This window comes from Chiloscyllium plagiosum, unplaced genomic scaffold (assembly GCF_037043375.1).
Source record: "Chiloscyllium plagiosum isolate Xiang-an unplaced genomic scaffold, Cpla_swu_hap1 HiC_scaffold_2, whole genome shotgun sequence".
NCBI lineage: Eukaryota > Metazoa > Chordata > Chondrichthyes > Orectolobiformes > Hemiscylliidae > Chiloscyllium > Chiloscyllium plagiosum.
This window is the reverse complement of record NW_028270140.1, coordinates 6714993-6739643: the sequence shown is the minus strand read 5'-3', so window position 1 is coordinate 6739643 and position 24651 is coordinate 6714993. Positions and strand designations below refer to the sequence as shown.

Here is a 24651-nt window from a genome sequence, read left to right as displayed (position 1 = left end):
AAGCAGAATTAACATTTTAAGTCCAGGGAAGCAATGCCTGTTCTGAAGAAGGGTATAAGTGAGGACTGCAGATGCTAGAAATCAGAGTCTAGATTAGAGTGGTGTTGGAAAAGCACCACTCTAATCTTTTCTGAAGAAGAGTCATTGGACCTGAAATGTTAACTCTGCTGGATTAGAACAGAACTTCTACCTTATAATATAGAAAATGAAAAGAGCATATTTATTTAATACTATTGTTCAAATGGGCGATTATTATGTTGAGAGGTTTGAGATGGCATTTTCGAAGCTGGGTAAGGGATTGAAGGCATACTCATTTGTTATAAGTGGTGAGGACTCCACCTCCATCCAGAGATGCTGCCAGACCTCCTGAGTTTTACCAGAAATTTCTGTTTTTATTTTTACAAAACACACGTCTGTTCTGCAGCCTGATTGATATTTGGGAGTTCCCCACATTGTAACACTGAGCTCGTTTAATTTCATATAGATTCTGATCCACAGACTTCCTGCCACAGTTTGAATGATATGGTTTTTGACCTGCCATTCGGGAACAATTTATTACATCAAAGAAAAAATATATGACTAGTACTGTGAATAACATCTTGAACACTAAATATAATTCTCTTTAACTGAATACATTCCATTACAGATCAGTTGTTAATTTTAAATCTAAGATTTTATTTTTGTAAGGCAAGGGTGCTAAGGGATATGGGCCAAAGGCAGGTATATGGAGTTGGACCATAGATCAGCCCTGATCACACTGAATGACAGAGCAGGCTCAAGGGGCTGAATGTACTTCTCCTGTTCCTATGTTTCAGAGTTATATTGTTTCCTAAAAGAAAGATACTTTCTTATAAAAAAACTTCACGCAGACTTACAGTAGCCAATCCACGGCCATGATCAGAGTGATGTCATTAGCAGGCAATCCAACTGCGGTAAGAACAATTACCATGGTGACCATCCCAGCTTGAGGAACTCCAGCTGCTCCAATACTGGCTGCTGTGGCTGTAATGCTGGAGAATTGAGAAACACTGATCAGACTCCACACCGTTTGCTGCTTTAGCTATCATGAAAACTATAACACGCTGCACAAGCACTCTTGTGTCAGTGCTATTGTCCCTAACTCTGGACCAGGAGGCCTGGGCACAAGTCCCATCTGCTCCAGAGGTGTACAATCTCTGAACAGGTTAACTAGGAAAATATCTACATTTGAATGGATGAAATCACTGCCAAATTAAGTACCCAAAGAGATGTTAAAAAATGCAAAATTGGTTTAAAAGAGGGAGGGGGAAAGCAGTAAAATCTTGTCCACTGACAGTACTCCCACTTCGTAGGGCTCAGTGGGTAAATGCACAGACTGGGATGACACTGAGCATTACAAATCAGTTCACTCCCAGTTTCAAACAGCCAGGACAGAGATGTGATACAAAAGAACTGTGGATTCTGGAAATCCGAAACAAAAACAGTAACTAATGGGGACTGAAAGCAGATGCTGCCAGTCCTGCCGAATGTTTACAAAGATACGAAGGCAATAAATAGCCCGTGTTCTTGGAACAATAAAGAGAATTCTAATGTTATTAGCTATCCAGGAACTAAAGTAGGATTTTAAACCTTTAATGTTTTCTGGGTAAGTATTAAGTTTAAGTGAATCAGAACCATCAAATCTCCAACTCTTTTAACTTTCTGGACAGAGGTTAAGGTAGCCCCATGGGATTTACCCCAGCCCTTAATTCTGAGTCCCTGTATTTCTTTCCATCCATGACACCCAACCCAGGAACCCCGAGCACAATTTCACCCACTGTTTTCTTGATACTCCACAATGCCAGAACAATGGCAGTGCACTTCTGGTGAGAATCACAGCCTCCGCAGTGTTAGCTGACAGTCTGCAACCTGTGTGTGGAGTTTAATTAGGGCAGGACTTACACCTCTAGGGTCATGATTCCAGGGGAAGGCTACCACCAACAAACCCTGTTCTTGTGGGGCTTTTGGTGGGTCTTCCTCAAAACAGTCAACATAGGTCACTTGATAACTTTCCAGCAGGTAGATGGGACAATCCTTCTCCATCCACCAAAGATTCAGCCAATTCTCTCTTTGATTCTGTGTCTCCTTGTGGTTTACAGGTATGTTTAGAACATTGCAACTTGACCACAATGCCTTTGCGTACTTTACATGGAATATAACTATGGAGGGAAATGGTTTAAGTCGAATGATTTATTAAATTTGATAGCACCAGCACTTTTTAAAAGAACCAATATCCCTACATGTTGAAACCTGAGCTGGAGGTCTCACCTGATGGTGACTATCTGTCCTGCATCCAATGGATAGTCATTAAGCTGAGCAATAAATATTGCAGCAACTGCTTCATATAGAGCTGTTCCATCCATGTTTATTGTGGCACCCACCGGCAACACAAATCTGGTGATCCTTTTGTCAACCTTGTTTTTGTCCTCAGCACATCGGAATGTGACTGGCAGAGTTGCGGAACTGCATGGAGGAATGCATGTTACTACCAGAGCAAAGGTCTTTTCACTTTTGTTTTTAACTTCTTAGCATTTTCACATCTTTGTCTAATTGCTCTGTTCTGATGCTACAACTCTGAACCATCCCCGAGCTACATCCAACATCTCTCTCGTTTTATCTCTACCCTCTTTCTTAAAAATCCATTTTTTTGTCACATGCACAAACAGAATCCCAGAACATTTTGGTCCATTACATCACTCATTCCAAGGCATATTGGGCTAATATTGTTTTGATTTATTTAAGTGAAATGATCATTTCTGCAACATCATAGTAAAATAATGAGGATTACTTCGGAAAAATGTCACAATTGCTTGCGCGAAAGATTCACTATCTCACTCTCACTCACTGACCATATTAGCTCCTTTTAAAGATCGAAGCTATCCTCTGGCAATTGACCCAAGTGATCATTCCAACACAAGATATAGTGAGTGCATAGACAAGGGGCATTAACACCCCTATGCAATAGCAAGAAACTGTTACAAAACCTTGCCTGTCATTACCCAACCTGCAGTTTCCAATGGGATCACAGAATAGCAAGCAGAAACCAAGGCTAACCAATATCCTTCCTGGTCTAGAGATGCTTAAGACATTTATTCCTGTTGTTGAGGTGCTGAATCAGCACATGGGAATTAAACACGCTGCCTACTTAGTCAGTTCTACTCAGTAACAGATCATGAATTGCATTCAATCAGTAAATCTGCAGGGACTCAGTATTTTTGATTTGAGTGGGACATTACCCATTAGAATCTTAATTAAATCCTGCAGACTAAATGATTAATCAAATTAACATTTTTCCTTCTGTGCAGTCACTATAAATTCTTCTCCAAACAAGGTCCAGGTTGCTTACTGTATTGTACAACAGTCACTAACACCTATCCCATTACCTGGATTGTACAACAGTCACTAACACCTATCCCATTACCTGGATTGTACAACAGTCACTAACACCTATCCCATTACCTGGATTGTACAACAGTCACTAACACCTATCCCATTACCTGGATTGTACAACAGTCACTAACACCTATCCCATTACCTGGATTGTAACAACAGTCACTAACACCTATCCCATTACCTGGATTGTAACAACAGTCACTAACACCTATCCCATTACCTGGATTATACAACAGTCACTAACACCTATCCCATTACCTGGATTATACAACAGTCACTAACACCTATCCCATTACCTGGATTGTACAACAGTCACTAACATCTATCCCATTACCTGGATTGTAACAACAGTCACTAACACCTATCCCATTACCTGGATTGTAACAACAGTCACTAACACCTATCCCATTACCTGGATTGTACAACAGTCACTAACACCTATCCCATTACCTGGATTGTACAATAGTCACTAACACCTATCCCATTACCTGGATTGTAACAACAGTCACTAACACCTATCCCATTACCTGGATTGTAACAACAGTCACTAACACCTATCCCATTACCTGGATTGTACAACAGTCACTAACACCTATCCCATTACCTGTATTGTACAACAGTCACTAACACCTATCCCATTACCTGGATTGTACAACAGTCACTAACACCTATCCCATTACCTGGATTGTACAACAGTCACTAACATCTATCCCATTACCTGGATTGTACAACAGTCACTAACATCTATCCCATTACCTGGATTGTACAACAGTCACTAACACCTATCCCATTACCTGGATTGTACAACAGTCACTAACACCTATCCCATTACCTGGATTGTACAACAGTCACTAACATCTATCCCATTACCTGGATTGTACAACAGTCACTCACACCTATCCCATTACCTGGATTGTACAACAGTCACTAACACCTATCCCATTACCTGGATTGTACAACAGTCACTAACACCTATCCCATTACCTGGATTGTAACAACAGTCACTAACACCTATCCCATTACCTGGATGAGATCATGACAGAAGTCAACAATGCCTCAGCCATTCCTCCAACGAATATAAAGGGATTTTTCTGAACCACAATGAAATAGATCATAGGAAGAATAATTCCACCATGGATGGCTAATCTGCCAAAGGAAATTGCAACAAAATTTAAAATGAATTGAATTTTACGTAATATTGCCTTCAATAAAGACTTGTAAAATCCTATATAAAACCATCCTACACAATTTAAGCCAAATACTATGTGAAAACTCATTGTGATTGTACAATGATTACACTATGATGTTGTACTTTTGAAGATGTGTAATACTGTAATCATTATTTCTTGTTTTTCTATTTTTGCCAAAGAATTTGTACTTAAGAATCCGTATCGAGGTAACTTTGTACCAAATATGGCACTGTAAGTGGTGACTTCTAAACCTTTCATGTGAGTACATGTGAACAATAAAGCTAATTCATTCAAATCAATTTAATTGAGACCTTCGAAGAGTTAATATTTCTCTCTTTTTTTTCTTTCATTCAAGAGAGCAGTTAAGAGTCAACTCTGCACTCACATATAGGCCAGACCAGGTAAGGATGGCAGATTTCCTTCCCTGAAGGTCAGTTGTGAACCAGATGGGTTTTTATAATGATCAATGGTGGTTATAACTATACAGTTTTAAATTTCATATTTCACTAATTGCCATAGTCCCATAGCTAATTGCCTGTTGTTTTCGATTCTAGTCCAGAGACATTACCACTGCACCACTATTTCCCCCCAATATGTACATTCCTGCTCGAAACAATATCACGGTTTTCAGAAGATCCATTGATACATATGTAGCATCTACTGGTAAATCACTGAGCTAAGATGAAGAGTCTTAGATATATCCTGTGAAGCATCTTGAGATATATCTTCCATTAAAGATACCATATAAATTAAAGGATTAGATTAGATTCCCTACAGCGTGGAAACAGGCCATTTGGCCCAACAAGTCCACAACGACCCTCCGAAGAGTAACCCACCCAGACTCATTTCCCTCTGACTAACACTGTGGGCAATTTAGCATGGCCAATTAACCTAACCTGTACATCTTTGGACTGTGGGAGGAAACCGGAGCACCCGGAGGAAACCCACGCAGACACAGGGAGAATGTGCAAACTCATCACAGACAGTCGACCCAAGGCTGGAACCAAATCCGAGTCCCTGGTGCTGTGAGGCAGCAATGCTAACCACTGAGCCACCATGCTGCCCCTAAATCTACTGTAAATTTTCTCTAAATAATTATTAGGGTATTTACTCAGCAAGGCAAAGGTTAATATGAATCGAAAGGACCTGTGTGCTCCTGGAACCATACACTTCTACAAATGCAGACAAAATTTATATTACAATAAAACTCAATCTGTATCCCAAAAGAACATGCTTATGAATGACAGTGATTATCTGACAAATACACTCACATCATTTCATGATTTTACAGAGCGGGTACAAAGCCAATATGAATTAATGATGCACTTGAAGACATTGTACACAGATCTTTGAAAGTTGCCACCCAGGTAAATAGTGCGGTGAAGAAGGCATATGGCATACTGGCTTTTATTGGTAGAGGAATTGAGTTCCGGAGTTCTGAAGTCATGTTGCAGTTGTATAAGACTCTGGTGCGGCCGCATCTGGAGTATTGTGTGCAGTTTTTGTCGCCATACTATAGGAAGGATGTGGAGGCACTGGAACAGGTGCAGAGGAGGTTTACCAGGATGTTGCCTGGTATAGTAGGAAGATCGTATGAGGAAAGGCTGAGGCACTTGGGGTTGTTTTCATTGGAGAAAAGAAGGTTTGGGGTGACTTGATAGAGGTGTACAAGATGATTAGGGGTTTAGATAGGGTTGACCATGAGAACCTTTTTCCACGTATGGAGTCAGCTATTACGAGGGGGCATAGCTTTAAATTAAGGGGTGGTAGGTATAGGACAGATGTTAGGGGTAGGTTCTTTACTCAGCGAGTGGTTAGTTCATGGAATGCCTGCCAGTAGCAGTGGTGGACTCTCCCTCTTTATGGGCATTTAAGCGGGCATTGGATAGGCGTATGGAGGATAGTGGGCTAGTGTAGGTTAGGTGGGCTTGGATCGGCGCAACATCGAGGGCCAAAGGGCCTGTACTGCGCTGTATTCTTCTATGTTCTATGTTCTATTTTTGATCTCTGGGTTATTGGCTAGTGCAATGTGAATAGAAACTGCTTGTGCTTTGTTAATATAAAGTCCTCAACATCGATCTTCCTGTCCATGTGCCATGTATTTAACATCGGCCTTGGAAATCATAACCATTCAACCATGCCAGGTTTAACCCTGCATCATCACTGAACTATTCAGACCCAGATATTCTGAAGGCCAGATAGTTGTTGGAGCACTGAGGAACTGAGTTATGCATGCAGAATTCCCAGCACATGATTATGTGGGAATTGTTCTGCTTCCGGAACCTTGCTCAAAGTCTAAGATAAAGGGTTCCGACAAACTTTTATGGTTAACCAGGAAAATTCAGAGGATTAAAACTTTACTCTAAGTCCTGGATAACAACAGAACAGAACCTTTGACCCACTACTAACCACACCCAGCATCTCCACATACAACTCCTACAACCTCTGACAACCCTCCAGGCCTGGCCACTAGACCTGCCCCTGTCAGATTTACCTCCCACTGCCAGCCCTCCTATAACATGACCTGACCTTGCCAAATCTGAAATCCACAAACCCCACCCTGCCCATAATGGACTCAATACCTATCCCCCACCAACACAAACCATCTCACATATCACAATTTTACATTCCTCACTGGCTGCCAGAGAGCCTATGAAACCATTTACAAATGATTTAAAACCTAAAGTAGAGCAGCATGCTATAAAACAGGGGCACGTCTTGCTTTGCAATGCTACTCCTGCACAGGGTGGATGTCTACAGGATTTCCCCCAGTGGACACACATGTGGCATACCTGACTTGGAAATTCGACTGGAAACAAACTGATGAAAGGTAAGTGGGTAATTTTATAGAGAATTACTGTTGGATGAATCTTTTCCAACATTTCTGGGCCAGTCCTCTTTGATAACTCCATAAAGAAACATTAGTCTGTATATTTTCTGTTGAAATAACTCAATCCGGACACTGTACATTTAAAGGCAAATGCTTTTGTAAACTTTCAAAATTTGCTTCAGTAATTCCCAATTAAGCAATTTAAAAGCTTTGTGATACATACCCAGTCAGAACTGTTGCCATATAAAGGCCAAGTCTACGGAAAATTTCCCAGTCATCCACTCCCATTACTTTTGCAGCAATAAGAAATAATATACCTATTGGCATATACCTAAAAAGAAATCATTGACAAGCAATCAAATTAGGAAATATAATTTCAATTGAACATCAATATGTTAATTTCTAACCCTCAGTTTAGAAATGATAGTTAATTTAATTTTATTTGCAGCTCAAGCACTAAAATAGCAAAGTTTGCTTTTTCAGAATAAATCTCGACATTTTATTTTGTGAAGTTTAAATAGTTTAGCCTTTTTTTTTCACTTTCACCAAACTCCAAGGCAGGAGTCACCCAAGATACAATTGACATAAGATTTTTGTTTTTGTGGAATGCTACTACTGGAATCTGATTACAGGGACTAACACTTTTCAAAAACAAAAACAGCAACAGCAGCTTTGGCATCATCTATGGAGAAAAATTAGCGTTCACATTTTGGGTCCAGCGACCCTTCCTCAGAACTGACGGTAGCTACAAAAATATTGTTTTTATGCAGAAGATAATGTGGGGAAAGTGGGTAAGGAGTAAACAGCAGGTGGAGATGGAGCCCAAAGAGAGAGAAAGGAGTAGATAATGGTCAGCCCAGGAAAATGAATAGGCTACTAGTGCGGACTAGTAGTGGCTAACAATGGGTTGTATGTAATAGTGGACCATGTGATAACAATTCCTGATGAAGGGCTTATGCTCAAAGCATCGATTCCCCCGCTCCTCGGATGCTGCCCGACCTGCTGTGCTTTTTCAGCACCACACTCTCGATTCTGATCTCCACCATCTGCAGACCTCACTTTCTCCATGTGATAACAAGGCCTGGTGTGTGGGGGTCGGGGTAAGGACATGGAAAAGATGCCTCAAAACCTAAAATTGTTGAACTCGATATTGAGTCCAGAAGACTGCGGAGGTCCCAAGTGGAAAATGAGGTGATGTTCTTCCCGCTTGCATTGAGCTTTGCTGTAGCTCTGCAGCAGGCCTTATACAGTGATACAGGCCAGGGAACAAGGTGGTGTATTGAAGTGACTATAACTTCTCATTTTACTGTGTCTCCTTAGACAATGAAAACAGTGATTAACAGAGAAATATGGATCATTGTTAACAAAAAGAGTTATGATCCCTTCCTCTCTTCGGACAGTCTTTGTTGGTGGGTATATTTCTTGCATGAAGTGAACGAAGGCATCAGAGAGTTGATTGCTGTTTATGGATCTTGTAATGGACAAGGATGAAAACCAATCATTGGTTGCTGCAATGGTTCCAATAATTAGCACAGGAAGGATAGTGTTGAAAAAAGGTAGAAATTAATTTTAATGCAACATTCTACTTACCACATAATAATCTGTACAATTTTCATGGTGGCTTCATTCAATGCATCAAAGAAATCTAGCAGAATTTTGCCTTTTTCGCCCATCTGTCCAATGACAATCCCAAATACTAGGCAGAAGACAATGAGGCCCAGTACATTTATTCCATCAGAGTATGCACCAATCACTTTGTAGTCACTGATCTTAGTCTATGAGGAGTTTTGAACAGATTAAAAATAAGAATTTTAACCTATTTTTTAATTGAATACATTGATGACTTCTTTTCAAGGAATTGCTACATTTTCTGCACTCAACAACTGAAGCTCTCAAATGCAATGAAATATGAATAATTTTTTTAAAAAATCACGTGCACAAGACCGAGGACAGACTCTTCCAGGTTAAAGTTTCATTATAACATCAATATTTACAAAAATCACATCCAAATTTTCAAGATTCAATTAAAAATAAGTCTTCGCTTATTAATGGGTTAACTATTGAATAACCTCTAGGGAGGTTAAATCCTGGGACTGAACACTTCCTCCTCCTCACCCCAAACAAATGTCATCTTTGATGGCTGTAGTGCACACTGTAGGGTATCAATTATGGGACCTTCTTGTTCCATATGACTCAGTAACTATTGTGTAAGCAAGGTAACCCTCCAGGAAACTAACCTCTTTACTTGTTTCAAAAATCTCATCATTCTTTACCAAAGACAGATTGGAGAGAAAGTGACATGAATATCTCTGCATTGCCACAAGACTGGCTTTACACACATAGCATTGTGGGAAAGCCATGAATGGAAAGATTATAGGGATAGGATGTGTGTCAGGTGCAGCAAGATTGACTGATTGAAATCTGAAAATTATCTATGCTGTCAAAATTCTTTGCATGGAGTGGACTATGTGGAAGGGCAAGGAACTGCAAAATGTTGCGCTATCCTGCAGTCACACCAAGATGCAGAACACTGGAAGGCCAAACCTTGTTATTGTGTATTATATTCATGTTTCTGCCTTTCATAGGCCACCTCAAAATCAATGGGTCTTCCTTCCTGCCAGTTCTTAACTTTAAAAAGGTAAATATGCCCACTAGTTTAAAGGATATGTATATTTCTTTTCCAGCTTGTTCAAATACCTTTTTAACTGAAAGAGAATTAGCTTTGTGTTTGATTTTTAATTATGGAAGAGGTGAAAGCAATTCACTTCCAACTGACTTAACAGAAGCTGTGAGCCTTGTTGTTGTGTAGCTAGTAGTAGATAATGTTTGTCCCTGGGTATACTTGAGGGAAAGACTTCGAGACTAAGGCAACCTTCTCTGAGACGGCGACTGATGCTATCCTGCCCTCAGTCAATAGAGGGCCCAAACTGACTCCTTATGCTTCAATCTCCAAAGGCAATTTCCAGATTTCTGCTTTCCACCATTCAATAGTGCAATTGATGCATCATGCTCACCCAGCACAGATTTGCAAAGGTCTGGGTGCTCATAATGCGTGTGTGTAACTTTATTTAACAGAGTTCAGCAGAGAGGGTACAGCCAGCGGCCCGGAGCAGAGCAGGGATGGTGACAAGTGGGCCTGGGGACAGGGGGAGGAGGGTACAGCCAGTGACCTGGAGCAGAGCAGAGACAGTGGTAAGCGGGCATAGGGGGAGGGAGAAGGGGATACAGGGATGGCAGCGAGCGGGTGTGGGGGGAGGGAGAAGGGGACACAGGGAAGGCAGCAAGTGGGTGTGGGGGAGGGAGAAGGGGATACAGGGATGGCAGCGAGTGGGTCTGGGGGGAGGGAGAAGGGGATACAGGGATGGCAGGGAGTGGGTGTGGGGGAGGGAGAAGGGGACACAGGGATGGGGGCGTGTGGGTGTGGGGGGAGAGAGAAGGGTATACAGTGATGGGAGCGAGTGGGTCTGGAGGGAAGGAGAAGGGGATACAGGGATGGAGGCGAGTGGGTCTGGGGGGAGGGAGAAGGGGACACAGGGAAGGCAGCAAGTGGGTGTGGGGGAGGGAGAAGGGGATACAGGGATGGCAGCGAGTGGGTCTGGGGAGAGGGAGAAGGGGATACAGGGATGGCAGGGAGTGGGTGTGGGGGAGGGAGAAGGGGACACAGGGATGGGGGCGTGTGGGTGTGGGGGGAGAGAGAAGGGTATACAGTGATGGGAGCGAGTGGGTCTGGAGGGAAGGAGAAGGGGATACAGGGATGGAGGCGAGTGGGTCTGGGGGGAGGGAGAAGGGGACACAGGGATGGGGGCGAGTGGGTGTGGGGGGAGGGAGAAGGGGATATAGGGATGGGGGCGGGTGGGTCTGGGGAGAGGGAGAAGGGGATACAGGGATGGCGGTGAGCGGGCGTGGGGGAGGGAGAAGGGGATACAGGGATGGTGGTGAGTGGGTCTGGGGGTCGGAGAAGGGGAGACAGGGATGGGGGTGAGTGGGTGTGGGGGGAGGGAGAAGGGGATACAGGGTTTTGGGGCGAGTGGGTCTGGGGGTTGGGGGGAAGGGGATACAGGGATGGGGGCGAGTGGGTGTGGGGGAGGGAGAAGGGGATACAGGGATGGGGGCGAGTGGGTGTGGGGGAGGGAGAAGGGGATACTGGGATGGGGCGAGTGGGTGTGGGGGGAGGGAGAAGGGGATACAGGGATGGGGCGAGTGGGTCAGGGGGTTGGGGAGAAGGGGATACAGGGATGGTGGTGAGTGGGTCTGGGGGTCGGAGAAGGGGAGACAGGGATGGGGGTGAGTGGGTGTGGGGGGAGGGAGAAGGGGATACAGGGATTTGGGGCGAGTGGGTCTGGGGGTTGGGGAGAAGGGGATACAGGGATGGGGGCGAGTGGGTGTGGGGGAGGGAGAAGGGGATATAGGGATGGGGGCGAGTGGGTCTGGGGGGAGGGAGAAGGGGATACTGGGATGGGGGCGAGTGGGTCTGGGGGGAGGGAGAAGGGGATACTGGGATGGGGCGAGTGGGTCAGGGGGTTGGGGAGAAGGGGATACAGGGATGGGGGCGAGTGGGTCTGGGGGGAGGGGGAAGGGGATACAGGGATGGGGGAGTGGGTGTGGGGGAGGGAGAAGGGGATTCAGGGATGGCAGTGAGTGGGTCTGGGTGTTGGGGAGAAGGGAATACAGAGATGGGGGCGAGTGGGTCTGGGGAGAGGGAGAAGGGGATAAAGGGATTGGGGGCGAGTGGGTCTGGAGGTTGGGGAGAAGGGGATACAGGGATGGGGGCGAGTGGGTCTGGGAAGAGGGAGAAGGGAATACAGAGATGGGGGCGAGTGGGTGTGGGGGAGGGAGAAGGGGATACAGGGATTGGGGGCGAGTGGGTCTGGGGTTGGGGAGAAGGGGATAGAGGGATGGGGGCGAGTGGGTGTGGGGGGAGGGAGAAGGGGATACAGGGATTGGGGGCGAGTGGGTCTGGGGGTTGGGGAGAAGGGGATACAGGGATGGGGGCGAGTGGGTGTGGGGGAGGGAGAAGGGGATACAGGGATTGGGGGCGAGTGGGTCTGGGGGTTGGGGAGAAGGGGATACAGGGATGGGGGCGAGTGGGTCTGGGGAGAGGGAGAAGGGAATACAGAGATCGGGGCGAGTGGGTGTGGGGGGAGGGAGAAGGGGATACAGGGATGGGGCGAGTGGGTCAGGGGGTTGGGGAGAAGGGGATACAGGGATGGGGGCGAGTGGGTCTGGGGGGAGGGGGAAGGGGATACAGGGATGGGGGAGTGGGTGTGGGGGAGGAAGAAGGGGATTCAGGGATGGCAGTGAGTGGGTCTGGGTGTTGGGGAGAAGGGAATACAGAGATGGGGGCGAGTGGGTCTGGGGAGAGGGAGAAGGGGATAAAGGGATTGGGGGCGAGTGGGTCTGGAGGTTGGGGAGAAGGGGATACAGGGATGGGGGCGAGTGGGTCTGGGAAGAGGGAGAAGGGAATACAGAGATGGGGGCGAGTGGGTGTGGGGGAGGGAGAAGGGGATACAGGGATTGGGGGCGAGTGGGTCTGGGGTTGGGGAGAAGGGGATAGAGGGATGGGGGCGAGTGGGTGTGGGGGGAGGGAGAAGGGGATACAGGGATTGGGGGCGAGTGGGTCTGGGGGTTGGGGAGAAGGGGATACAGGGATGGGGGCGAGTGGGTGTGGGGGAGGGAGAAGGGGATACAGGGATTGGGGGCGAGTGGGTCTGGGGGTTGGGGAGAAGGGGATACAGGGATGGGGGCGAGTGGGTCTGGGGAGAGGGAGAAGGGAATACAGAGATCGGGGCGAGTGGGTGTGGGGGGAGGGAGAAGGGGATACAGGGATGGGGCGAGTGGGTCTGTGGGGAGGGAGAAGGGGATACAGGGATGGGGCGAGTGGGTCTGTGGGGAGGGAGAAGGGGATACAGGGATGGGGGCGAGTGGGTCTGGGGGGAGGGAGAAGGGTATACAGGGATGGGGCGAGTGGGTCTGTGGGGAGGGAGAAGGGGATACAGGGATGGGGGCGAGTGGGTGTGGGGGGGAGGGAGAAGGGGATACAGGGTTGGGGGCGAGTGGGTCTGGGGGTTGGGGAGAAGGGGATACAGGGATGGGGGTGAGTGGGTCTGGGGGGAGGGAGAAGGGGATACAGGGATGGGGTCGAGTGGGTGTGGGGGAGGGAGAAGGGGATTCAGGGATGGCAGTGAGTGGGTCTGGGGGTTGGGGAGAAGGGAATACAGGGATGGGGGCGAGTGGGTCTGGGGGGAGGGAGAAGGGTATACAGGGATGGCGGTGAGTGGGTCTAGCGGGAGAGAGAAGGGGATACAGGGATGGGAGCGAGTCGGTCTGGAGGGAGGGAGAAGGGGATACAGGGATGGGGGCGCGAGTGGGTCTGGGGGGAGGGAGAAGGGGAGACAGGGATGGCAGTGAGTAGGTCTGGGGGTTGGGGAGAAGGGGATACAGGGATGGGGGCGAGTGGGTCTGGGGAGAGGGAGAAGGGTATACAGGGATGGCGGTGAGTGGGGCTGGGGGGAGGGAGAAGGGGATACAGAGATGGTGGTGAGTGGGTCTGGGGGTTGGGGAGTAGGGGAGACAGGGATGGGGGCGAGTGGGTCTGGGGGTTGGGGAGAAGGGGAGACAGGGATGGCGGTGAGTGGGTCTGGGGGAGGGTGAGGGGGATACAGAGATGGTGGTGAGTGGGTCTGGGGGTGAGAAGGGGAGACAGGGATGGCGGTGAGTGAGTTTTGGGGAGGGTGAAGGGGATACAGGGATGGTGGTGAATGGTCTGTGGGTTGGGGAGAAGGGGAGACAGGGATAGCGGTGAGTGGGTCTGGGGGGAGGGAGAAGGGGATACAGAGTTGGTGGTGTGGGTCTGGGGGTTGGGGAGAAGGGGAGACAGGGATGGTGGTGAGTGGGTCTGCGGGGAGGGTGAAGGGGATACAAGGATGGCGGTGAGTGGGTCTGGGGGTAGAGAGAGGAGGGTACAGCCAGCAGCCTGTAGCAGAGACAGCTGCTGGTTGGGAACCTTTGGAGCCCAGTAAGGCCACATGGAAGCCCTTATAGAAGGACTGCAATGTCTATCATTTTAGCTTTATTTCTCATTTTCCTAACTTATACTATGTATATCTATAATGTAGTGTTTTTTTTCTTTATTTACTTTATTTTTATCTATCAAAGATTGCACTGTGTATTGGCAACATTGTCCACGTTTCACTATCCTCGCTGTTCTTTTGTGTACATGTGGCAGTAAACCTAATTCTAATTCTGATCCATTGGTACACTAACAAATGTAGAACAAGTCACTCCTAAATGTAATGTTTCATGAACACAGAGAGTGATGGGTGTGTGGAATGCACTGCCATCGGTGGTAGTAGTGTCAGATACATTAGGGCCATTTAAGCGACTCTTGGATAAGCATGTGGATTATAGTAAAACAAAGGGAATGTAGGTTAGTTTGATCTCAGAGTAGGATAAAAGGTTAGCACAACATCGAGGGCTGAAGGGCCTGTGCTGTATTGTTCTATGTTCTATGAACACCATTGAGTTTATTAAAGCAAGTAACTGAGATTGTCTAACAAAAGTCTTATTAATTTTCTCACTTCACTTTAAGGCTTGTCAAAATTTTTTGTGGCATTTTTACCACAGGTGTTTACATTTTTGAGGGTGAATCAATAATCTTGGACTTGAGGGGGAAGAAAGCAATTCCTCCTTTCAAAGTCAGGTTCGGAGATATACATACATTGCACCTTGAATGTAATGACCTAGGTTTTGTGCCGGCACCATACTCTAGCACACTCATCTTTTGGCATAAGCCACAAGAGAAAATAAGGAGGAGGATTATTAAATGGGAAGGTCATCTTTAGCAATGAATCTGCTCACAAAGCATACTCAAAATGGAAGCAAGTTTTACCTGAGTTTATCGGATCTATTTAATTTCCCTGATTTTTAGACTGCAAATGGTGTTCAAAAGTAGCCTAGAACTATACATGACAATGCAAATTTCACTACAAAATTAGGACATAAAATCATTGTTAGGAGTTGTTTTTAGTGGCAATGTAAGGTATGCCACACATCAGGAAGTCATGCTTGATGTCGTAATCACTGGGGACAATGATCTGCATATTGACGGGGTATAGCTAAAATAAACCCTAGTGCTTTGGATAGCAAATCCCTGGAATGGAGGAAGAGGCTTCATATTTCATAATTGTTGTGAATTTGAATTTGAAAGATTGCGGATGCCTGAATTTTAGCTTCTGTTTTTTCCCTCATTTTTTTCCCTCCGCACCTCATACTTCACATGTCCACAGTTCACAATTGCTCCATTTTAAACAATGCTTCTGAATAAAAAATGGAAACAGTGTCTCTTAGAATGCAACATTGAGACTTAGGAGCAGGGTTTCTCTTCACTCTGTGAAGTTAGTGTTTCTCTTCACTCTGTGGATTTATGTGTTAGTGCTAGGAAACTGAGAAACTAAGAATGGGAGGAGACTGATGCTGTTTTCTTCATCCTGATGTACTGCGTACGTTCAGAAACTTGGATCTTGAAAACACATTTTATAAAAATTGCGTGGCAAATATCATGATGCAGCTGAGTACCAAAGAAGTTGTGCCACATACTGCAAATACAAAAGCAAAATGCTACACAAGATATAAAGAAGCATTTTGGGAGAAATAAATAGATTGAACATTTCAAGTAGAAATCATTTAATTTACTGTGTTTCTCCACAAATGCTGCGTGACTTGCTGGATATTTCCAGCAATTCTTTTTGTATTTTATATTAGCTATGTTACCTCATTCATTTGTGTTGTCATAACAACGTTAACCATTGGGCTAGTGGGAATACTGGCATTGTTTACAGGTTCAATTCCTAGTCGTTTGCTTTTATACTGAAAAACAAAACCAAAGATGAGGTCACACAATAACTCTGAATTGAATCAATCACTTTATGTACTGCCAAATCAATTACAGTTCTTTAATAAAAACCAACCAAAGGTAACTTAAGCAAATATGAAACATCTTAAGGGGAAGAGATGAATACTGGTGTTTTGGATAGTTATGAAAATGCTATTTATGTCCTGTAACTGGTTTGTTATGAGGCGTGCGTGAAGTGAGGTGGTACATTTTCAACAGTTCCTAGTGGCCATGGGAATAAAACTGATAATAGTTAATAATCTTACACGTGATGGCATACCTTGACTTTTCAGAGATTTGAACCCAGTTTAAATTTTGCAGCACTAACGTTTTCAATGTATCTGGCTGGAACATTGCCAACTTTTTTCAGCACAAGAGTGTTTCAAGACAACATTGTAGTTTTACCAAATTTTTGGAAATTTTGACTCCTGGCAGACCAGAGATCAGAGTGACTTGTGGAGTAAAATATCCAGTTGTCATGCTACAGCAACACCACTAGAGAAGGCTTTTGGATAAAAGCCTGGAAAGGACAGATCTTTGTTGAATATAATCATTTTGAAAACATCAAGAAATATTTTTACAATTCTTCTATGTGGCTAAATACCCCCATGGTGAAATTTACACCAATGGAAATGTTTATGTCTATTATTGCGTTGGAGACACAGATTTAATTCCCTCTCTCTGCTGTGAAAGATGGAAATGAAACATTCGGAATCTTGAATTTGAAAAAATGTTCCCTGATTTGCCCATTAAGCCTTAAAGAGTGACTGTAGAATATTGCCATTAAGTAGCAACTTCTTTTTATGCAGTTGCATCTAATTGAAGCTGCTGAGTTGCCTTATTTATACACCATTTCCAATTCTCTTCTCCTTATTTGAGAAACTAGATGGTGCCCATTCCCTGCATGTAAATCACAGCAGGTACCTGGTAGCTGCATCTTACCAACTGCATTTCCCAGCCATCAGTCACCTGCTTCTTCACAGCAACATCTTTGCTTGTTGAGTGGGCACCATCCTCATTGACCAATCATTCGCACAAGTTGACATTGGCAAATAGCCAGTACATCCTTTTGCCTCTATCAAGCAGCGTTCCGAAAGCTAGTGCTTCCAATCAAACTTGTTGGACTATAACCTGGTGTTGTGTGATTTTTAACTTTATAGCTTTTAGCTTGCTTGCTTAGCACTCATTCACTTTGTGCTATCTGGTGATTACCAAGCTCTGTAAACTTCACAGCATTGTATGTAAGGCATACTCACTGACTTTACCACAGACTAATGGAATAGTGGCCTGTGTGTGGCTGGCATTGATTTCAAGGTGTACAAGGTGCTCTCTTCCAGGCTGCCTAACTCAGTGGCTTGTATTGCTGTTTAGCACCAAAGGAGAGGCAGGCAGCTCATGATAGTGGGAAGTGCTGAATGTTCAAAGGGATGCATTTGTTGCTGGACATGTGGCTCGATGTTCTGTCAAGGTCACACCTGTAGCAATGCGTCAGCTGTTTTCAAGCAATGTGGCCCAATGTGAAATTCAAAAAAATGCTCTCCTTCATGGGATGAAGGGGGTCTACAGTCAGTCAGAAAATACCACCACAGTCAAAGAGCTCATCTGATTTCACTCCAGGGGATTGGTCATGGTCAGTCAGGATATTAGCCCCATCAGAGCCTAGACCCTGGCACATGCCCTCTACACTGTGCTTACTCCATATTAATGTGAAACACATTGACTGATCGCAGTCCCCCATCATTCTCCCTGTATCTGCGTGGGTTTCCTCCGGGTGCTCAGGTTTCCTCCCGCAGTCCAAAGATGTGCAGGTGAGGGTGCATTAGCCATGGGAAATGTGGGGTTACAGGTAGGGGGTGTGGGTCTGGGTGAGACTTTCTCCGCCAATTCGGTGTGAACTCGATGAGCTTCCTGTACTGTAGGGATTCTCTGAATCCTTGAAGTCTGTAGTTATCTTTAATCAAGGAGGGGTCTGCTGGTGAGAGTTGAGCAATGCTTGACCATTCTCTATCTTTTCTTCATCCTTAGGATAGCTCGAGTAACTTAATCAGATTGAGCAGCAAAAATTAAACTTCAGCGGATATATTTAACAGCGCAAATGAAGGTATGCTTACAAAAGCGAACAATTATGTACTCAAACCACCTATATGCACTTTGTAAGTTTTTTTTTCTCCTGTGTCTTCCATTATCTAAGTGCTGTCCCAACTTCAGCCAGGATGAAGACTGTGTGCTGGTGCATGATGTGACGCTTTTTGGTAGAGACAGACGAGGCCTGCTGACTTTCCTCTCTGTTCTTGGTTTGAAATGCTGCAGGCTTTGGGATCATAGGCAGGGGAAGGTGGATAGTAGTGGGGGGGGGGATGACCTTGAGAAATCCAAGCAGTAGCAACAGCAGGCTAGAATCTGGATGTACATAGGATGCTCTGTGACTGCGAGTTACAAGTTTATTTATTAAGTAAACTTGTTTCAGATTTCCAAATAAATTTACTCATCCTGCTTGAGTGTGGTAATTTTGTTAAGGAACATTGTACAAGAATATAGAAACTTTAACATTTTCTCAGCAAGTATCAATATTTAAAAGACACAAATTAATTTAGAATTAACACATTTATTTGGCTGATATAGAGTTTTCTGCCTGGCATACTATTTTATCTGAAGCAATGGCAGTGATGTTTCAGCGATTAGCAATATTTCATATGAAGGTACCTTTTGATTTTGAATCTTTTATCTTGGAGCCGTATTAAACAAAAGCAAATAAAATTAACCCAAAGCTCTGTTACTGAACTGAGATTTTTAAGCAGAGAGAACAAGAACTCAATTACCTGTTGAAAGCTAGCCTGCACCAGGTTTTCTGGGAATGCATTCCTGTATGAAAAGAAAACATTAGTTATGAGACTTCTTCAGATAAATTGATATGTGGAACAAACACTCACCCAAATGTGGTAATCTTGCATTGACTATATTGTTTTTAGATGGTTCAAGTACAAACTAATATTACTTGCAATTAACTACCACCAGTCTAATGTCTGGCTATTTAATGGGCTATTCTTTCTTCCAACTATCTCATTATATTTCTAATCAATGAACATCATGATCCTTTTGATAACAAACCAGAGCCATTTGGTTTCTTGCTTTTCAAGAGGCCTTGTATCTTTTTAACTCGAGTGAAATCCTGTTAGCTGTGCCCACCACACTGTACATTTTGTCCTGAGCCACTCCAGATGATGATATCATGAAGACATTTTATTTGAACAGGGCTCATATCTGAATTAACAACCTAAATATATTTACAGAACTTAAGCAGAGCATTAAAGTTGAGGGACGTACAAATCTTTATGGATTTATTCAATGAATTTCAGAAGCTAATTATAAATCTAGAGAGAAACAAAGCCACTGAAAAGCTGACTGGAAAACCAGAGAAATTAGCTTAGATTAAGGTTTAAGATTAAAGTTACCCAGGGAATATAAATATACGAGAACGAGAAATTAGTTAGCTGTTTGTATTGAAAGAAAAATCTTGTGGAATGGTGAATGATCTGACTGTTATGGATGCCATACATATTGAAGGAAGGATTAAAAGGAAACAAATGTAACTCACAGAGAATCTCCTAAAATGAAAAGAAGGGGATACAAAATACTATGCTCAGGGTATAAATGAATGATCGGAAAAATTATAAAAATGACCATGCATCACTTGTAAATACTATCAATACTTTCCGAGAAACGGAGCTTGTTATAAAAGAGACATAAGACCCTGAAATAAATGTGTGCACTAGAGACAGGACGACTGGCATTCTGTGAGACTTTCAGTTATTGAAAGAATCAATCTTTGATGGATCAACAGGATAAAGAATGACAGTCAATCTACTGTCAGCTTTGAAAGTGAGGGGTTAAGAAAATTAAGTGACTGCAGGAATTTCCAGTATTTCTGATGACTGCAAAGATCCTAATAAAACCTGTCAGATCTTACATTCCATGGAAAATGAAGGTAAAGTTGCCATAGTCTTACCAGAGCACTGGGCTGCTCTCTCATTACAAAGAAAGAAAAGGACAACTGGAACTCATTTAACGTGAGGGTTATCATGCCTTGGGAAAGGGGTGAAAGAAAATGAGAGTCCTTCATGGTAACTTCAGCTGGTGCAAGAATTGAACCCATGCTGTTGGCATCATGCTACATCACAAAGTAGCTGTTCAGCCCACTGACCCAATGGACACCTGAATCCCTCTTGCATCATTGAAGCAGATGGACCACCAATTACAGTCTGGCAGTATGCACAGATCAACCTATTCTTCTGATTTACAAGGTAACAAACCCATCAGAGCTGAAAAATGTGTTGCTGGAAAAGCGCAGCAGGTCAGGCAGCATCCAAGGAGCAGGAGAATCGACATTTCAGGCATGAGCCCTCCCAACAAACCCATCAGATGTAACAACAAAGATTCCTGATGCAAAATCGATCTCATATATTTTGTTCAAGCTAAGCAGGGCAGATTCAGTAAATTACACCAGATGGCGTTCAGCTGCAACAACTCATAAAGGTCATCCTCACTGAATGTATCTAACGCATTCCCAGGCTACTGTGTCCTTTCAGCTCATTTAGGGATGAACTAGGACTAACCAAAAATGTAATCTCCAAAGACTTCCGTAAGCTCTACATCAAAAAATGTTTGACCTTGTGAACACGTAAACTCACATCAGGGCAGAAAAAAGATTGATTGTCATGTCAGTCCATATATTGGTTTGGTATTAATATAAAACATCGACCAACAAATCACACTGTGTGAAACTTGCCAATTCTATCAATCTCAACAATCATGCGAAACTGTCCACCCCAATGAGAGTCTTTCCAAGCTGTGAAGTAAGATCACCTCTGATTATTTTCCATGCCAAAGGATATGATAGCATTCTAGTGACTGACTATTTCATCAGGTTTCATATTTTACAACAAATTAAAATATACCATTAATGGCAATTGATTTTTACACATTGACTGCCATGGTTAGTGTTCAGGTTCAGTGTACCTTGTGTCCAAGTGTTCTAAGTGCATTAGGGGCACCCTTTCAAAATGTGAGAGAAAAGAGATGCTCAACATGTTACCTCTTCTCTTCACTATCCTCAGTCAAACAGTCTCACAGGTTTCATTTTTCACTCCATTAAAGTCCATAAACACTAAGTAAGAAGTGGGCAGCACGATGGCTAAATGGTGAACACTGCTGCCTCACAGCATTCTCCCCGTGTCTACGAGGGTTAACTCCGGGTGCTCTGGTTTCCTCCCACAATCCAAAGATGTGCAGGTTAAGTGAATTGGCTGTGCTAAATTGTCAACATTGTTCAGAGATGTGTAGGTTAGGTGCATTAGTCAAGGGAAACGTAGAGTAATATGGTAGGGGAATGGGTCCGGGTGAGTTACTCCACAGGGTGGGTGTGGATTTGTTGGGCCTGTTTCCAACTGTAGGGATTCTGTGATTTTAAAATGACTTACCAAGTTTTCACATAGCTATGTTAAATCTATAGGAAATGGCTTATTCTCACTGACAGCTCCCATGTTTGGGCTTCAGAGTTTGTCCTCACACACCCTGACCATCCAAACATGTGCTACAATGCATTTGAAATGAGAGAAAAATCAAAGAACAGTTATCTCAGTTTGAACCAGGGCCAAGCAAACAGGTTTGAGATGCTCACAGTAACATGTGGATTTGTGGATAGTTACTGGGTCATAGCCAGCTGAGGTCACATGTCATTGGTAAGAGCAATAGTCCAATCCTGTGAAGAAAAAGATGACATGGCGTTTCATGTAACAACCTTATCTAAAAGGGGAAGGAGATTAAAAACTGAATTATAGGCCAGTTAGCTCATCATCTGTCACCGGGAAAATGTCCATTATCAAGGACATATTAGTCAAGCATTTAGGAACTTATAATATCAAGTAGAGGCAACAGGTCTTCATTTTGCAAAGAAAGGGATTGAAATGAACTTAAGGTCACATGAAACATGTTAACAAGGTGTAAATTTGAAAAGTGAAAAAAGCAAAGGGAAATATTTTAATCTATCTTCACGGCAGATCCAATTAGGTGGATAAATAAAATTCCTTCAGATTCTTAGCCACTGAAAATCTGGTAGCAATTCAATGTTCACGTTTAATCTATTCTCTTGAGCTTAAAGTAAGAATATCTATCCTAAGTTACTGGGGAGCCTTCTTTGTATTTTGATCCTGATGTTAGTATTGAATCCTTTCGGCATCAATAATACCTGAGTGGAGAAGATACTGTTGCTTATCCATCAGGTGAAGACAGTGAAAGAAAATGAGCTACAGACAAAGAGTTCTCAAATAGTTAATTCCTTTCCTTTCCCTCTATACCAGGGACAGCAAGAAAAATACTCAAATGCCCAGAAAGAGACCTTTAGCAGGTTCTTTGTCCAAATATGGATGCAGCCTCATCGATTAGGTTGGCACAGTGACTGAGTGGTTAGCACTATTGCCTCACAGTGACAGGGACCCAGGTTCAAAACTATCATCAGATGACTGTCTGTATGGAGTTTACACATCCTCCCTGTGTCTGTATGGGTTTTCTCCCTCAGTCCAAAGATGTGCAGGTTGGCCATGCTAAATTACCCATAGTGTACAGGGATGTATAGACTAGCTTGATCATCCATGGGAAATGGAGGGTAATAAGAATTGGGTAAGGTGTGGGTCTGGGTGGGTCAGCGTAGACCTGATGGGCTGAATGGCCTGCTTCCACACCGTAGGGACTCTATGAGATTGCCATCACCGAAAAGGGGAAAATTTATTTTTTTCATTATCAACTTGGTGCTTAAGTTCTTCTATGTTCAGAGTAGGAAGTGTTGGCAGAGAGCTGTATAGTGGAAATATCATTGGATAATTACTCCACAGGCTCAAGTTAAAGCTCTGGGAATAGGTTTCAAATCTCACAACAGTTACAGGTGAAATCTGAATTGAAAGCTCATCTCAGTAAATACAGAGTATGGTAGCTGTTGATTTTTGTATAAAAATTATTTGATTTTTCTAGTATCTTTTTTAAGGACAAAACCTGTTTTGTGTGATTTGTCCAATACATAACTGCAGTAACCTTGTAAAGGCTCTGACACAGTCCTGGACTCCCACCAGAGTTTAAAAGACGGCCTAAGAATGATACTGATGGAATTTGTTGTCATTAAATCAATGGAGTTTAATCCCATAGAGTGTCGCTCCATTGTACAAGTGGTTTCATCTTAAGACTTATAACATCTAACATGTAAGATCTAACTTTTTAATCTTTGATACCCGCATCTGATGAGCAGAGTGAAGTTTTCAAAGATTAAATATAATCAGCAATCGTTTCCTAATCTTGTGCAATTTGCTGTAGTCATCACTTATAGTTGAAGTTCAATAGGACTGCTTTAAATTCTATAACTTTTCATGCAATCATTCTTTCTATTTCCACACCAGAGGTTTAATTGCCCCATTAGCCTTTGACCTATCTGGAATTCATTTGAATTCTGACAAAAATCAGATAAATGCCTGGTAATGGTCTAATGGCTCCTGTGACAGCTCCATTTCCAGACTCAGTGATCCCTGGGCATTATTTCTCACCCCATTCCAAAACATTTTCCTGATTTGGTTTTTACATTAATATCTTGGGTTTATAACAAAAGCTACATTAGTTGGTAGCCATCAAAGTCTTCACACCATATTTGTGCAGAGCACCAGTTAGTAATTTTATATTAATGCATACAGAGGAACCTTGATTATCCGAATATCAATTATCTGAATTTCGGATTATCTGAAGAAGATCTCAAAGTCCCGATAGAAATATTACATCAAAGAGGTGTTTCAACACTGATCATGTCTTTTGTTTACAATAATTAAAAATGAACTCGGCTTACTGAAATGCAGAGCTTAAAAATGTGTTGCTGGAAAAGCGCAGCAGGTCAGGCAGCATCAAAGGAACAGGAGAATCGACTTTTCAGGCATAAGCCCTTCTTCAGGCTTATGCCCGAAACGTCGATTCTCCTGTTCCTTTGATACTGCCTGACCTGCTGCGCTTTTCCAGCAACACATTTTTAAGCTCTGATCTCCAGCATTTGCAGTCCTCACTTTCTCCTTACTGAAACGCAGCCAAGAACAATGCTGTACATCGATGGGAGCCCGGGTACCATCTCCAAATGACTTACCACCCACAATCTCTCTCTCTCCCCACACTTTCACTGGAGTTCTATACAGGGGTGTACCCTAAACCCCACTTCCCCAGATAATCTCTACAACATTGTCCTGTACAGGGCAAAGGTGGAACCTGTCAAAAAGTTGCAGTAAAATGTGTGTGTGTGTGTGCGCGCT

General features: G+C 43.7%; 1 protein-coding gene across 1 annotated transcript in view; it reads right to left on the bottom strand.

Moving 5' to 3' along the window:
* The window catches only part of slc1a1 (solute carrier family 1 member 1), a 74156-nt gene that overhangs the window by 8108 nt on the left and 41397 nt on the right, over nucleotides 1–24651 (bottom strand). Inside the window, exons 5-11 of the mRNA XM_087994504.1 lie at nucleotides 19141–19183; nucleotides 16201–16296; nucleotides 9022–9206; nucleotides 7655–7762; nucleotides 4435–4557; nucleotides 2287–2481; nucleotides 876–1010 (exon numbers count right to left, since the gene is read on the bottom strand). Coding sequence (XP_087850630.1) covers nucleotides 876–1010; nucleotides 2287–2481; nucleotides 4435–4557; nucleotides 7655–7762; nucleotides 9022–9206; nucleotides 16201–16296; nucleotides 19141–19183 — 885 coding nt within the window. The remainder of the gene's footprint in view (nucleotides 1–875; nucleotides 1011–2286; nucleotides 2482–4434; nucleotides 4558–7654; nucleotides 7763–9021; nucleotides 9207–16200; nucleotides 16297–19140; nucleotides 19184–24651) is intronic.